The sequence below is a fragment of the Hyperolius riggenbachi genome, chromosome 1 (assembly GCF_040937935.1).
Source record: "Hyperolius riggenbachi isolate aHypRig1 chromosome 1, aHypRig1.pri, whole genome shotgun sequence".
Taxonomy (NCBI): domain Eukaryota; kingdom Metazoa; phylum Chordata; class Amphibia; order Anura; family Hyperoliidae; genus Hyperolius; species Hyperolius riggenbachi.
The window spans coordinates 166,120,860-166,137,196 of NC_090646.1; the positions used below are offsets into that span (position 1 = coordinate 166,120,860).

Consider the following 16,337-nt stretch of genomic DNA (forward strand, 5'->3'; position numbering starts at 1 on the left):
AAAACTGTCATTTTTCTGAGTTTAAAGAGAACCCGAGGTGGGTTTTAAAAGTCCTAATTGCACACAGAGGCTGGCTCTACATATAATGCCTAGCCTCTGTTGCTATATTGTTCTTGCCCAGACCCCCCCCCCCCCCTGGGCTCTGCTTGCCCCCATAAATCAAACAGCAGTGCTAGCGACACGCAGCGTGTCGATAGCCAGCTGTTTACATGGCCACTGTCACTCTTGCCGCTTCCCGCCTGCGACCCTTCCCTCCCCGCTGATTGGAGGGAAGGAACGCAGGCGGGGATCGGCAACATAGAGGAGGCGGGGGAGCGGCAGAGAGTGACAGTGTTGATGTAAACAGCTGGCTATCAACACACTGTGTGTCGCTAGCACGGCGGTTTGATTTATGGGGGCAAGCAGAGTTCGGGGGGGGGGGGGGGTGTCGGGGGGAGAACAATATAGCAACAGAGGCTGGGCATTATATGCAGACCCAGCCTCTGTGTGCAATTAGGATTTTTAAAAACCACGTCGGCTTCTTCTATTTTTTTCAAAAACAACAAGGTCTTTTTGACTACCGCACCTTTTGAACTGGAACACCTTGGCCAGCACTGCCAGATACCAGATGTCAGCAGCATCAGCCATCACTGCTGGTTTCTTTCATGAAGAACTGGAACATCACAGCTGAGCTTTCGCCTCCCTCTGCCCCCCCTCCATGTCTCCTTAGGGATGACAGAGGACTGACAAATGTGACAGGTGGCGCTGTAGTGTGGCAGCCTCGGCTCTTGGCTTTTGGACATTCCCCCCCCCCCCCTTGCAGAACCTGTATGAACTAATTCCTGGTATAACCCCTTCTTTTGTACTTGGCGAAATAAATAATTCTGATTGTGATGTATGAGGGCTTTGGCGCAAAATTATGCAAAAAATATGTGAAAATTAATGTGAAATTACGAATGATTATACAAAATCAATGTAATAAGCAATGTGTAATTATGTATAGGCGTAGCTGCGAAAATTAGCTTAATAACGGAGGATTCAGCTCATAGAAGCAGCACCACACATATATATTGGTATAAATATATATAACACTTTATTTGATATAATGCTTCCAATATTAACATTAAAAAACTAAAAACAACAGACACCACAACCATCCCATGTAATAACAGTTACTATCCATCAAATAAAATATCAATCTATAGCATGTATGAAAATTATATGAGATAGTAATAGGTGTGGGTGCTCAGAAAAGAGCACACCAACACCATATGAACCCGGGTTCAGTTCCTCCAATAGGAAATATAGGAAATATAAAGTGCATATACAGTGCAAAAGTTTCACTTGATTTTTGCACTGTATATGCACTTTATATTTCCTATTGGAGGAACTGAACCCGGGTTCATATGGTGTTGGTGTGCTCTTTTCTGAGCACCCACACCTATTACTATCTCATATAATTTTCATACGTGCTATAGATTGATATTCTATTTGATGGATAGTAACTGTTATTACATGGGATGGTTGTGGTGTCTGTTGTTTTTTGTTTTTTAATGTTAATATTGGAAGCATTATATCAAATAAAGTGTTATATATATTTATACCAATATATATGTGTGGTGCTGCTTCTATGAGCTGAATCCTCCGTTATTAAGTTCTTAAATTGCTCTAGAACACACTGTAGGTAAGAGTGCAGTGTCCCCTATTCAGGCTGCGAAAATTAACACAAAATTTTGCACAATGGCGATTAGCTGATTATGATTATCACTGAACACCGCTGTTCTCCATCAGCCTATAGCATCCCTCACTTTTATAGTGCTGACTGCTACACTATCTGCAAATAATAAAGAGGCAATCAGGGTGACTAACAAATGGTGTGTTGCTCGGCACACAGTGCTCATCATTCATGCAGCAGAATTCACACTAATGTGACTAGAACTTTAAATGCAGGAATCTGAGAAATGCCATTGTTTTTACTGGAACTCATACATGAAAGTGAAATATGATTATCTGTCAATCCATCTATTTATATATGAAACATGAAATTGCCTTGTCTGTCCCTAAGCCATAACTATAGACATTGGTACATGAATAGCACATGTCAAAAGCAGACATGGGCCCATGCAGGCTGTACAGCTGCACCACAGTCAGGGCCAGATTATCCTACAGGTTCATGTATGCTTCGGCCCTGTTTATTTGTATCCCTCATGTGTCACCCCCTCCATGTAGTTGTCTTTCTCTCCATGTCATTTTCCTCCATGTGTATGTACTTTGTGAAGTGCTGCAGAAGATGGCAGCACTATATAAATACATGATAATAATATAATAGACAGACTTTACTATGATTATGGTAGGGATTAGACTGTAAATTCCTTATCCTTAGATTGCACGTTCCTTTTAGGACAGTCAATAACATGATTATGTACTCTGCAAAAAGCACTATGCAATATATCAGTGCTATATAGATACAGAATAATAACATTAAAGTGAACCTCCAGACTAAAAATCTACTCAGTAACAATGAAAGGGCTTGGTGCTTCTTTAACAGTTTCACAGCATCAGAACTTTGTTTTTCTTACCCAAGCCTCATTTTTAGCTGCACAAAAGAAAACTGCCTGGGCATTTTTCCCCTGATGCTGTCCAAAGCATGATGGGATTTCTGATGTTGTTTTTCTCGTTCTGCTGTTTTGGGGCATTTGTAAAAAAAAATTATTTTGAATTTGAGATTTGAAGCCTAGCGCGCGCAGCTGGTAGGGGTGATCAGGACACAGGAAAGTTGTAACTGTGTCTTATGCTCTCTGTCACCTCCTTTCAACCAAAAAGATGGCTGCCCCATGAAATCACAAACATTTTCCTGTCCTTTTAAAACAGGGTGGGTAAGAGATTATATTACCTATCTATTTTAATTAACATAACTAATGTAACTTAAAGTGGAATATAACCCTGCATTTCATCTTTGCTTTAAAACATTATTTACAGCATATTAATGATATGCAATCAGCATTTTTTTTTACTAGACCAGCATTAGAAGGGTTACATACAGAGCTTGAAAGTTCAGTGCAGTGAAATGCAGATGCATCCGAACTTTAGATAATGTTATCTTGTGTTTACTTAAATGTATCAAGTGGGGAATGTGACACATTCTCTGACTGCAGAGAAGCTGCTGGAGACAGAGAGACACTGAAAGCATGTCTGCCTGCAATACAGCAATGAATAAAAACAGTTATTAATAAAATGCGAAGTCAGCTCACAAAGCAAAAAACTGTATTTTTGGAAACCTATAACTTCTAAATGAATAATAATACTTATGCATAAATGCAAATATGATAACCGTATGGCATATAAAAAGTAGGTAAACATGTTTTTATTGAATATCATGTCAGGGTTTTAAACCGCTTTAATGACAGTGGGCTTGATTCTCTAAACAGCGGTAACTGTTAGCATGATGTGCTAAGCAGTTACCATGCGAAGTGCCGCTCACAGACTTTTGTGTGCGCCGATCTCATGCAAAAGATAACACGGACTTTTGCACACGATCTGCGCCCGATTGCGTACAAAGGTCTGCGTTATCACGTGCTCAAAAGTCCGTGAACGACACACATGCCCATGCTAACAGTTAACGCTGTTTAGAGAATCAAGCCCAGTATGTTTGTTTAGGCTGAAGTTCCCCTTCAATAACAATGGTATGTTAGGTTTTTTTTTCAACCATTTACATTTTTACAAGTTTTCATCTATTTCTTAGGAACATGTGTGACACTGTTGCATGAGGCGTAGTGATAGTTGCTTGCGGTCCATTCATGTATGAGACATAATAAATACAGTAGGTTGAAAATACAGTGGGCTTGATTCACAAAGCGGTGCTAACTGTTAGCACGCCTGTGAAAAGCCCCTTAGCGCATCTAAAAGAACTTTTCGCGTGCTATCGCGCGCAAAGTTTTACGCGTGAACTGCACAGAGCGCAGGGCGCTCCGTGTGAAGTGCCCATTAAAGCCTATGGGACTTAGCGCGCGCATAGGACTTTGCCAGCGCAAAACTGATTGACAAAAACGCGCGAACTGATTGAGAAATCCGGTGCTAACCTACTTAGCACCCTCGTTAGCATGTCTAAAGACTTTAGACGTGCTAAGTAGGTTAGCACCACTTTGTGAATCAAGCCCAGTATGTGCTATGTTAACCTCCTTGCCGGTTATCCCGAACTCAGTTCGGGGTAACCTGCGCAGGAGGATTCTCAGGCCCCGCTGGGCCGATTTGCATAATTTTTTTTCCTACACGCAGCTAGCACTTTGCTAGCTGCGTGTAGTACGCGATCGTCGCCACCGATTCGCCGCTACCCGCCGCGCTGAGCCGCCCCCCCCCCCCCCGCCCCAGACCCCTGCGCAGCCTGGCCAATCAGTGCCAGGCAGCGCTGAGGGGCAGTTCGGGATTCCCTGTGATGTCCCGACGTTCCTGCATACTCTGATCGCCGAAGGCGATCGGAGTGGGTGGGGGATGCCTCCGCTCAGCGGCTATCATGTAGCGAGCCCTGGGCTCGCTACATGATTTAAAAAATAAAAAAATAAAAAAAAAGTGCGGTGCTGCCTCCTTGCCGGATTTTTTAGACCGGCAAGGAGGTTAATACAGTGCCTGCAGAAGTTTGCATACTTTTATGTTGACAATTTTAGTATCCACCCATGATCTTTTATGACCACACCCACTCACATGGGACCCCTACATTTATTCTGCAGAGGGGACCACTGTTGCTTTTTCCCCCACTGGCACATGTGTATATTCAGGATCTCTGCTAGAACCAGAATATGTCACTGCTCAGCATTGATTTATCCAAGCAGTGCAACCAATCCGATTAGTGAGACCGCCTGACTGATTCAGCAGCATAGATTGGTTGGTACCAAGCTCATAACATGAAAATCAAATGACAGACATTTATACTGTGCATATTTCACAAATTGTACAAAGTTGTATGAGCAATGCACGTTATACCATTCAAATGCGTTTTTATTTCATGCAAACAAGATATTTGGGCAAAATAATCGTAATAAAGTAGGGTGAAAAACTCCTACTCCAAGCTCCTCTCTTCTCCTCCATCGCCACAGTGAATGTACAGTCAATCCCCCCCCAATGTGTCTTCAGTGGCCGCGTACCTCAGCACCTACAGTCGTGGGAAAAATAACCGCCTCTCAGTGAAGGTTGCTCCCCTTAAGATGCTAATGGATATAATATTGATTGTACAATCTTACCACTTCTGTGTAAGATGGGGACTACCTTAAAGGGAATCTGAAGTGAAAATAAACTTATGATATATTGTATGTGTAGTACAGCTAAGAAATAGAACATTAGTAGCAAAGAACAGAGTCTAATATATTGTTTCCAATACAGGAAGAGTTAAGAAACTTCACTTGTTATCTATGCAAAAGAGTTTGTCTGAGCTCCCCAGCCGAAGTTGCGTCAGAGACTGTCCTATTTTTGGAAGCACTTATGCATCAAAGAAAAAGTGAGAGGCAGCTTCAGATAAGGTTTTTCTGCAGAAGTTCAAAGGGTCATTAGCTCTGCTCTGTTTCATTGTTTAAAATGCAGTGTGTGGTTTGCAATTGCAAATATGATAGAATGATGCAATGTTATAAAGCAAAAAACCTATATAACAGAAAATAAAAATATAAAACTCTTTTCTTTGCTACTAATGTTCTATTAATTATCCATACTACACATACAATTCATTATATTATTAGGTTTTTATCCAATGCAGTGTCCATTCAAAGAATATTCAGTAAGTTTACTCTTCTACTACATAGATTTGGTAAGATTGTACAATCAATGTATCATTAGTGGGCACTTTTATTTATTTATTTATTTATTTATTGTACCTATAAAGCGCTAACATATTACCCAGCACTGATCTTCTAGTGTACCTATTACTAGTAGAAGGGGTGGCAGGTGGTGGCCCTCTTGGAATATGCTATACTTCTATTTTAAAAAAGCTATCCCCAACAATAGTAAATACATACCAGAATAATACTTCTTTATGATGGGCACACTATGTAGGCTGGAAATACAAAGCTTTTAATTAGACACCCAACATTCAGATTTCATTTGCCACACTACTTCACCAGTGTAAAATTTGCCAAACATTCACCTCTTCCCAAAAAGATTCACTTAGCACCACGCAATTAAACCTTTACCACCCAGATCTGACCAATCTTCTTACCTATGAAGTATGTAAGTGTAAATGTATCTCATATAATACTCCACCATATTTATAAGAAGTTACTTACTCTATGGTTTGGATCTGCCATCGTGTTATCCCACAATAATATAGGCTCCGACGCTTACATTTCAGTAAAGGAACCTAGCAGCAGAGGTCAGCCACACATCTAGGTGAACAGCATATCTGAGAGGTCACCGCTATAACACACAATCATGTTTCCTCTTGTTGTTACAGCATTCATTCACACATTGCTGCTATGAAGGGATAACATCTTGATTCTCGCCATCTACCATACAGTGTCTTATTGAGTTTTGACCTCCAACTAGAGGTTATCGTTTGTGTTTGTTATCGCCACGGAAGACCTTCTCTCAATTTTTTATGACTGCTAAATATTTTACCAATACCCTGGATAATCTTTGGGTGAAGGACAGAAATGAGTAAGGGCAGAAGCATGACTACAAATTATGGGGCTCCCCAGCAAAACTTTGTTGTGGCCCCTTAATGTTCACAACCCTTCCTTTACCTCTTCTTGGTGACCCTCACAGCCTGAGGGCCTATCGTAAAAGGCTCATAAAGCAAGTGTGGCCATCAGGATCTTTACACCCATAACATGTGTAGCCACGAAAACACCTGCTCGGGAGTATTGGAGAAAGAGAAGGTTAGTAGTTGGGCCTCCACACCTTGGCACCCCCCTGCAGTCACATGGGGCTGTTCTCCCTAGTTACGCCCCTGAGTCAGGGCTTTCACTTGCAGCACTGATGATAAAAGTAAGGTCAAATATAAGCTATTTTAATGAAATGACCCTCATGTTGTGTATGCCTGACTCATAGTTACATAGTTACATAGTTATTTTGGTTGAAAAAAGACATACGTCCATCGAGTTCAACCAGTATAAAGTACAACTCCAGCCTGCTCCCTCACATATCCCTGTTGATCCAGAGGAAGGCGAAAAACCCTTACAAGGCATGGTCCAATTAGCCCCAGAAGGGAAAAATTCCTTCCCGACTCCAGATGGCAATCAGATAAAATCCCTGGATCAACATCATTAGGCATTACCTAGCAATTGTAGCCATGGATGTCTTTCAACGCAAGGAAAGCATCTAAGCCCTTCATTGCGACTCCTCAAATTACGTTGCTAATACAGACTTACTCTGTGATCATGTGAACAAATGCAATGCAGCAGAAATATTACAAAACAAGATAACTTACATAGTCTCCACAAAACATTGTAGCGTAGGTTTTTTCTCGTGCAGCGCGGTAATGGATGTCTATTGAAAAGGACGGAAAATGAAGCAGGCAAATGGACAGCTTCATAGGGAATATGTTACCCCACCCAATCTGATAATGCAAGCCACACACTAATCATGTTCAGTTTGCTTAAAACAAAGAAAAGCACTCCTCGGTACCAGGTATGTGTGCTAAACCATCAATCATATATCAGGTAACAATTTCATTTTGTAATACAAATAAGACTTAATCTTTGCATTCCCTCTAACAGATATGGAAAGAGCCAATCCGTTCAAAGCTCTGTGAAAGGGACTTAGTTAATCATTGATCATATGACACATTATGCTGTCACTATGTATCAGTCTTAAGATTTCCTGTTTCATGTAAGACACAAATTGCTCTGAATATTGCAGTAGGGTATATATTTCTAGGAGATCATAAAACTTGTCTTTACTTTCTGCAAATTCAGGATTACTTTCTAATGAAAAATATGGTCATTCACAGGCTGCTGTAATACTGTATACTGTTTACGTGTATCTCTTATCCATCAAGTCCCACTAACAGAACATTATTATATTTATATCCACATTGCTCTGACAGTAATGACTCCACCTGTACATATTGGTGACTACCTGTACTGCTGATAAACCTAAGGACAGATTTGGTAAACACTAAAACGGAAATAGGATTTTGCTATATTTACATTACAGCTGTTAGAGTGTTTCTAGAGACTTCAAGTGACTTTGAAGTAAACTTCAGCCTTATAAATGTAGAATATCACGATAAAGGATAGGTCAGAGGCTACCTTTTGTTGCAGAGCCAGAGATATAGCCAAAAGAAATATATCTAAATGTATTATTGGTGCTAATAGTGTCAGTGGAAAGTCATTCCCCTTGGACAGTCTAAACTTACCTATGATTTTATTGTGAGAAACAGCTTAAATGACCAATAGTGAAAATTAGAACACTTTATTTGCTTTAGCCTGTCATAAAACATGGGGGTTCATTCTCTAAAATGAGGTAATGATGCCATGCGCAGACAGCGCATAGCAGTTGATATGGTAATGTGGGCTACAAATGGTGATGCTCATTTGTAATTAGAGATGGCCCGAATCTCAGATTTTCTGTTCCGCAAAACGTTCGGTTAGCAGGAACTTTTACAAACCGCAATAGACTTCAATGGGGAGGCGAACTTTGAAAACTAGTAACATTTATGCTGGGCACAAAAGGGATGGAAAAGATGTTTCAAGGTGTCTAACACCTGAGTTTTTTCAGTGACTACAAGAGGATTTTTTTTTTTCAAAAAGACATTATAGTTTTTGAGAAAATTGATTTTAAAGATCTCCTTCTGACCGTGGGAAAATTAAACGCCCACCGAATTTAGCGGTTAACAGCAAAACCCCTTTAAAAGCTAGAAACACCAAAATTGCTGGGAATGTTCAGTAGAATAGTGGGAACAAGAAGAATTTTTTTTTTCAAAAAGACCTTATACTTTTTGAGAAAATCGATTTTTAAAGTTTCAAAGAAAAAAGAGCTGATTCATTAAAAAAAAGAACCGATTTATTAAAAAGAACCGGATGATTCATTAACCGTTAGTATAGCTTAGAATGCGTCCTGTGTAGGACAGTAGGACGTATAGCTGCCGACTCCCGCTGTCTCTCCCCACCTGCCTTCACCTGTCACCCTCACCTAGGCTGGCACCTAGGTGCCAGCCTAGGTGAGGGTGACAGGTGAAGGCAGGTGGGGAGAGACAGCGGGAGCTGGCAGCTATGCGTCCCAAAGGACGCATTCTCTGCTATGTGGGGGCGTCTGAGATCTTCAATCAACTTAATTGAAGATTGCAAGATAAGAGGATACTGTATTCGTTGGATCATTTACTGAGGATATTGGTGTGGGAAAATGTTTTTAAAGGTACAGGTAAGTATTTCTGGGGTGGGCGTCCCCTTCTTAAAGCCGCATCATCAATATGCGTGCATACATCGGACGCATTGGGAGGAGGTCCCAGAGCTGCGCAGCCGCAATCGCGTCTATGCGGACTGCACAGCCGTGGCAATCTGTGGCAGCCATATTGAGGGGGGAATGAGAACCCGACCCGTTCGGAGGGGTCGGGACCCGACCGGGGCCGGTATTACTGTGGGAGCCATGGCGGAATGAATGGGAGGGCGTGGATGACGTCCTCCATGGATCTGGATTATGAAAAGGTATTTAACGTTTTTCCAATCTGTGGCCTCGGAAGTCCTTTAAATATTGTTTCCTGCTATCTTTTTAACATATCCTGCAAATTTGATGTTGCTAGGATGTAAGGGGCCTTTGCTATTAACTGCTAAAGTCGTCGGGTGATAACCAACCAGAGTTATAGGGGTGCAAAAGTGCTAAATTCTGCCATTGGCTTTTATTGGGCTCCCTATTTCACTTTCAAAAATCCCAAATCTTTTCAAAGGACGATGGCTCAGCAGTGGCAAATTTTCTAGCATTGTAGAGACTCTTAGGGGGATCATGACTGGTGAGTTTCTGGCCCCTAGGTCAAAGAGGTCATAGCCTAGGGTCACAAAAACCTGTTTATTTTGGCAATGTTTATGTGCAAATAGCCCCAGAACCTGTATAAATTAAATGTGACAGTAATTAAAGGGATGAGTTGGCAACACTTTGTGGAAGGGCTAAGATAGTATCTCAATGAATATTACCCCTCTAGATGCAGCTTACAAAGTCATGATGCAATGGTACTGGCTACTGCAAGGATAGCTAGATTAGCCTCAAACATCTCTGACCAGTGTTTCAGAGCCTACAATGCAAGTGTTGGTTTTGCTGAATTTTAACACTCCATTTAATAAATTGATGAATACATATCAATGAGTGTTTTCCTGATTGTATCCTCTTGTATGCATCCGTAACTATGGTAAAGTTCTGTGACCCAGAAGATGAAGGGTGAGTGAGGACTAACCAAAGTAAATGAAGTGGCTAATAAAGCGGAATATAACCTTGCATTTCAACTTTGCTCTAAAACATTATTTACAGTATATTATATTCAACCAGCATTTTTTTTTACTAGACCAGCATTGGAAGGGTTACACAGAGCTTTAAAGTTCCTGGACAGAACTGCAGATGCATCCGAAGCTTACATAGATACATTATGTTTACATAAATGTATCTAAGTGTTGAATGTGACTCACTCTCTCTGACTGCCACCAGTGACGTCAGGCGCCTGACGTCACTGGTGGCAGACGGAGATACGAGAGCCGGCCGGAAGTGTTTTACACAGCGGATGCGCCGTGGTGGAGACGGGACGCCGGAACCACAGTGGAGGTAACACCTCAAGGCTCTCTCTGAGCCTGATATGCTTTTAAACCATTTATCTACGTGAGTGCAATATAGCGCAGGGCACTGGCAATTGTTTTTATGGTTTTACACTATGTGTGTTTTATTGTGATTTTTTAAGTGGAAAAGTTGGATTAAAGCCATTGGAAATTTACGACTGCCAAACTGTTGACATTGAATTATGCGCAAGATCCACCTGGAAACTGAGGTGGTCAATATCTGGTGAGCCTGTATTTCAAAAGGGTCGCATGATCATTTGCACAAAGAATGAAACACGAGTGATACACTGTTTGCACCGGGTGTTTGTATGAATACATTTAATCTAACAGTAATGCACTATGTTGAGGTTTTAATCCTGCAGGGTGTACTGTAAAAGAAGAGGAGCGCTGTCACAACATATATATTCTCTAAAGCCTGATTGGCTACAATGTGCCTGCTGACTGTGATGTAGAGGGTCAAAGTTGACCCTAATAATGCACTCTGGGGGCAAACCAAACTTCCGGAAAAGTTCGCGAACCACCAAAATTCAGGCCATCTCTATTAATTTCTATTACTATTAATTACTATTCCTCCTCCAGGCTAGTGGTGGAAAGATGTAATTTGGCTTCCGGCTATTGCTGCAACTGAATTATAGTGTTTTTGTAATAATTTGTGGTTTGTCTTTTGACGGCGCCAATTTACACACTGAGTGCCGCTATAGCTGTAATTCCTATTCCGTCCTATGGTGGCGACAATTGCGCCCAAATCTCCTGCGCTGTTTTTAAAGCGCTTCTGTCTGATCGCTTGCTGCTGGTGTGATTATGACGCCTGATAAGAAGATCAGCATTACAGCTAGCAGACTCACATTTTTAAAGGAAATATAGATGGCATCTTCCAAATTAGATATCTATGAAACAAATTTTGATATGGTGGAAATCACAACTCCAAAAATTAATGCCTGAAAAAAATTGACTTTGCAAGACAGTACATGCAGTACATTGCGGAAAGCGCCCTGTTAGGCAAATATTGTACTGTTTGTACAGAACTGGCTTGCAGCCCCTAGCATGAAGTCTCTGCAGAATTTTCCGAATGAGCTACAATATACTGTAATGATAGGTTACCTTTTACTGACTCAGAGTAATCTAAATAAATGAATAACATTCAAAGGTGTGGTAGAGAGACTTGGTATGAATCATTAGTGATTTGAAACAAATTACTTTTATAATGGAGAAAGCATTGCCGAGAAAAAGTAATATATTAACTGAGTAATTCAAAAGCTAAAATTACATATGCATAAATAAACTGACTCCTAGAGTAATACGAACACGACAAGGTGAACTAAATGACTTATATATTCCACCAGATAATTAAATTGCAACTTGTGTGATCTTTAATTAGATGCTCCAGATATATTTGACTGTTCGGAGAGCAAAAAAATACAAAGATGTAATTTAAGTGGCTTATTAACAATAAACAGTGTAAATTGAAATAGTAATGAAAATTAAAAATGAAATATTCCACATTAACAACAATCTATCTTAACCACCAACGTCCACTGAACAGCTTTATAACAGCAAGCGAGTTTATGTTGTAAGAGTTGCCATCAGCATCTAGGCAGGCCTGGATTGATAGTCTAGATACCTTGGCATTTGTCAGAAGAGCTGCTCAGTGTGATAGTATTATGCGTTTTCTATATTGCTCTGTATTATACAGTAGTATTGTACTTTTTCTGTATTGAGGATGTTTTTAGGTGGAAATATATTTGAGCATGGGCTAGAGCTCCATATACTGTAGAGATCTATGATGTATGTATGAAATGATTAATATACACACCACCTGATTTGTACTATAAGTGTTATACACATCTCCAGGGAGCTGTTGTGTAAGTACTAGGCAGTCAGGGGGCTCGATTCACAAAAGTGTGATAACTGTTATCACGGCCGCGCTTTGCGATTTGTGTGAGTTTGGCGTGAAACATTTTTTGCGTGCAAATTTTTGCATTCGCACGCTAACGCGAATTTTAGTGTGCGTTAACCTTCGCGTTTGCGTGATAACAGTTATCACACTTTAGTGAATCGAGCCCCTTGTGGGATTTATAACACTGACACACATAAGGCCTTACACATGCTGAATTAATGTCGCCAAATGAGGATTGAGACCTGATCCTTCTAGCAACATCAATGGGCCGAGGCTGATAATTCACTCTGTTGTAATGCGGGCAGGTGGAGGGCTGACAAAATGGCCCAGACATGACATCCCACGGCAGGCAGCACAAGATGCGTGAACAATAGTATTGACTGTTGTGTGGCCAAGTTGATCCACCTGGTGCTGTACACACACCACAGGGCTCTGTACTGGGACCACTGCTCTTCAATTTATTTATTAAAGAGAATCTGTACTGTAAAAATCTTACATAAATAAATATACCAGCCTGTTTGTTGTCTTCTCCTAGCCCCTTCTGTGACACTTTCTTGGTGATAAAATCACAGTTTTATTCATTGTTTTTGTAAACAATGAAGATGGTCGCCAAACAGGAAATAAATCATCAGAGCAGGTGTCTGTTTGCAGAGGCTCCTCTCAAACGTTATTTGATTGCTGGAATTTTACACCACTTGTTGCCTTAGCTGCTTGTCTGAGCTCTGAACTGATCTTTCTGCACTCACAGCTGTTCACAAGGTCACAGCTCCTGAGCCTGCAGACGCTGGCTGTGAGCAGAGACCTTGTCTGACTCATACACACAGCACACACACAGAGCCTGCAGGGGGCGTGGAGGAGGTGTGTATAACTTCTCCCTATCACACTAGAGCAGTGCATTCCTCTCTGCCTCGACAAGGCTTGACAAAGGAAAGAAGATTCGATTTATTACAGAGACAGTGCAACTAGAAAAGGCTGCAGCAAGCCAGACCACATTAGAACAGGTCTAGGAACGTATAGGATAGAAGAAATAAGGCTGAAACTTTTGTTACAGAGTCTCTTTAATGACCTAGTAGATGCTGTGGAAAGCAATGCTGCTATTTTTGCAGATGATACAAAATTGTGCAGAATCATTAACTCTCAGGAAGATGGTGACATATTGCAACAGGGTCTGGATAGGATGGCTATATGGGCACATAAATGGCAAATGAAATTCAATGATGAAAAATACATTTTAGTTGTACCAATGGTCTAGCACCATACAAAATAAACGGAATACAGATGGGGACATCAAACTTGGAGAAGGACTTAGAAGTACTCCTCGACAACAAGTTAAATAATTGTATTCAATGCCAAGCTGCTGCAGCTAAAGCTAATAAAATTTTGGGATGCATTAAAAGGGAAATACAAACTAGAGATGCTAGCATAATATTGCCCCTATTTTACTATCTAGTAAGGCCACATCCAGAATATGGAATTCAGTTCTGGGCATCACATTACAGGAAAGATATTGCAGTTTTAGAGCAGGTGCAGAGACGAGCAACAAAATTGATACGAGGGATGGAAGGTCTCTCACTTACCAAGAAAGGTAAGATAAACGGAGTGTATTTAGTCTAGAGAAAAAACGCCTTAGAGGGGATCTAATTAACATGTATAAATACATCAGAGGGCAATATTAAAGCTTGACAGATGAGCTTTTTTGTCCCTAGGCCTACACAAAGGACTAGAGGACATGATCTGCGCATGGAGGAAAAATGTTTAGCCATTTATTTAGGAAAGGGTTCTTTATAGTAAAAGTGATTAAGATGTGGAATGCATTGCCACATGAATTAGTTATGGCAAATTCTATATCTGCATTTAAAGGGGGCTTAGATGCTTTCCTTGCGTTGAAAGACATCCGTGGCTATAATTACTAGGCAATGCCCAGTGGTGTTGATCCAGGGATTTTATCTGATTGCCATCTGGAGTCAGGAAGGAATTTTTTCCCTTTTGGGGATAATTGGACCATGCCTTGTAAGGGTTTTTCGCCTTCCTCTAGTATTGTACTTTGTTTTCTGGTTGAACTCGATGGATCTATGTATTTTTAAACCCAAATAACTATGTAACTGTAATGATCGCTGCTGCAGCAGGTGTTGCTGAAAGTAGTAGTGCTGCAGCTCAGGCAGTTCTGATCTCTTTCCATGCAAGCTGCATAGCTTTGTCTGCCTTTCCCTGCTGTCAGCTTGTGACTGATTATCGTTCACCTGTCTGAATCTGCATGTCTGCTCCCATTGGATGACCTCAGTATAAAGATCTGCTTCCTGCAGGACTCCTCGGGTTTTCATAGCTTCAGTTTAAGCCTGTCTTGCTGTCGCTTCAGCCCCCGATCGTGTTTCTTGTTCTAAAAGATACTTTGCTGGTTTTGCATCATATATTGGTTCATTGCCCATATATATGCATACCAGCACGTTTATTATTTTCCTTGTATTCGTGCTACGTTGATACATCAGTGTCGCTGATGTATACGTACACGAACTGTTTATATCCTCTGTGCAGTTAGTCAGCTTTCCAGCACGTTTTGGTAGTTTGCGCGTATCGTGAGCACCCGTGCTTAACTAGTATCCTGCTCCTGGTCCTGTTACCGTTTGTGGATTGCGTTCATCTCTGCGAAGAGATAACGAATCCTTCTGAATCCTGTTCTGTTACTGTTTGTGGATTGCGTTCATCTCTGCGAAGAGATAACAAATCCTTCTGAATCCTGTTCTGTTACCGTTTGTGGATTGCGTTCATCTCTGCGAAGAGATAGCGAATCCTTCTGAGTCCTGTTCCCTGTATTACTCCAGTCCTAGTCAGCGTTCCTGCTTATGTCATATATCGGTTCATTGCCGATATATACATATGTTAGTCAGACGTTACAAATAGTTTCATTGATAGCTGTAATTGTAATACGCTAGGAAAACATACTTATTGTATATTTGTCTGTGTTACGTTCATCTATCTTAATCCTGCTATTTCCTGACTATCCTGTCCTGTCTTTGTGAGGCACGCCATCGCTGCAATCGCATTGGCTGCCTCATTCCAGTCTGTCTTGTTTTGGACGCTTGCTGTCGCTAAGTAGCCGCTAGCTAGCAAGCGTTCGATCTGTCTACCTGTCCTGATCTCCTCAGTTCTGGTTTATGCGCTCAGCGCTACTTTGCGCTGAGACGTTATAACGAAAGCATTGTTTGTGGCTGTCAGATCTGCACCGGCTCTGTGCGCCACAATCTCCTATTGGAGTCAGTCCTCCCCTCCACTATACTAGGGATAGCCTGTTTCCTTGTGCTGGTGTGTGTACCTCCTCCACGCCAGCTCATGCGTTGCATGCTGACTGTGGAGAATACACCACCAAGCCTTACATTATGAAAACCCCATTACCAATCCCCATTGTGGGGGGGATTCCCAGAAAGTATGACACTGTTAATTATGGTTCCTGTTCCTTTAAGAAATTTGAAGAACTTAACTCTGAAACAGAAAATGAGTTTTTCTCTGAATGTGCCAGGTTCCTGGCCAATCCCGATCTCCAAGCGACTCCTGTTTCAACCTGGGCACTCCAACTAAGTTATATTTTGTTTAAAGGGGAATTATTCCAGTGGGCATTTGATGTTCTCAATCATTCCGATTTGAAAGAGAGACCACTGGAATTTCTAGCGTTTGTGATCCATAACTGGTTGCGCATAGATCCATTGCCTTTTCCTCTTAATGAACTC

The 16,337-nt window shown here is 41.2% G+C and overlaps 1 protein-coding gene across 1 annotated transcript in view; it reads right to left on the reverse strand.

Moving 5' to 3' along the window:
* The window catches only part of ANXA10 (annexin A10), a 194,416-nt gene extending 186,975 nt beyond the window's left edge, over positions 1 to 7,441 (reverse strand). Inside the window, exon 1 of the mRNA XM_068269334.1 lies at positions 7,388 to 7,441. Coding sequence (XP_068125435.1) covers positions 7,388 to 7,405 — 18 coding nt within the window. The 5' untranslated portion in view covers positions 7,406 to 7,441. The remainder of the gene's footprint in view (positions 1 to 7,387) is intronic.
* Positions 7,442 to 16,337: the final 8,896 nt, after the last annotated feature.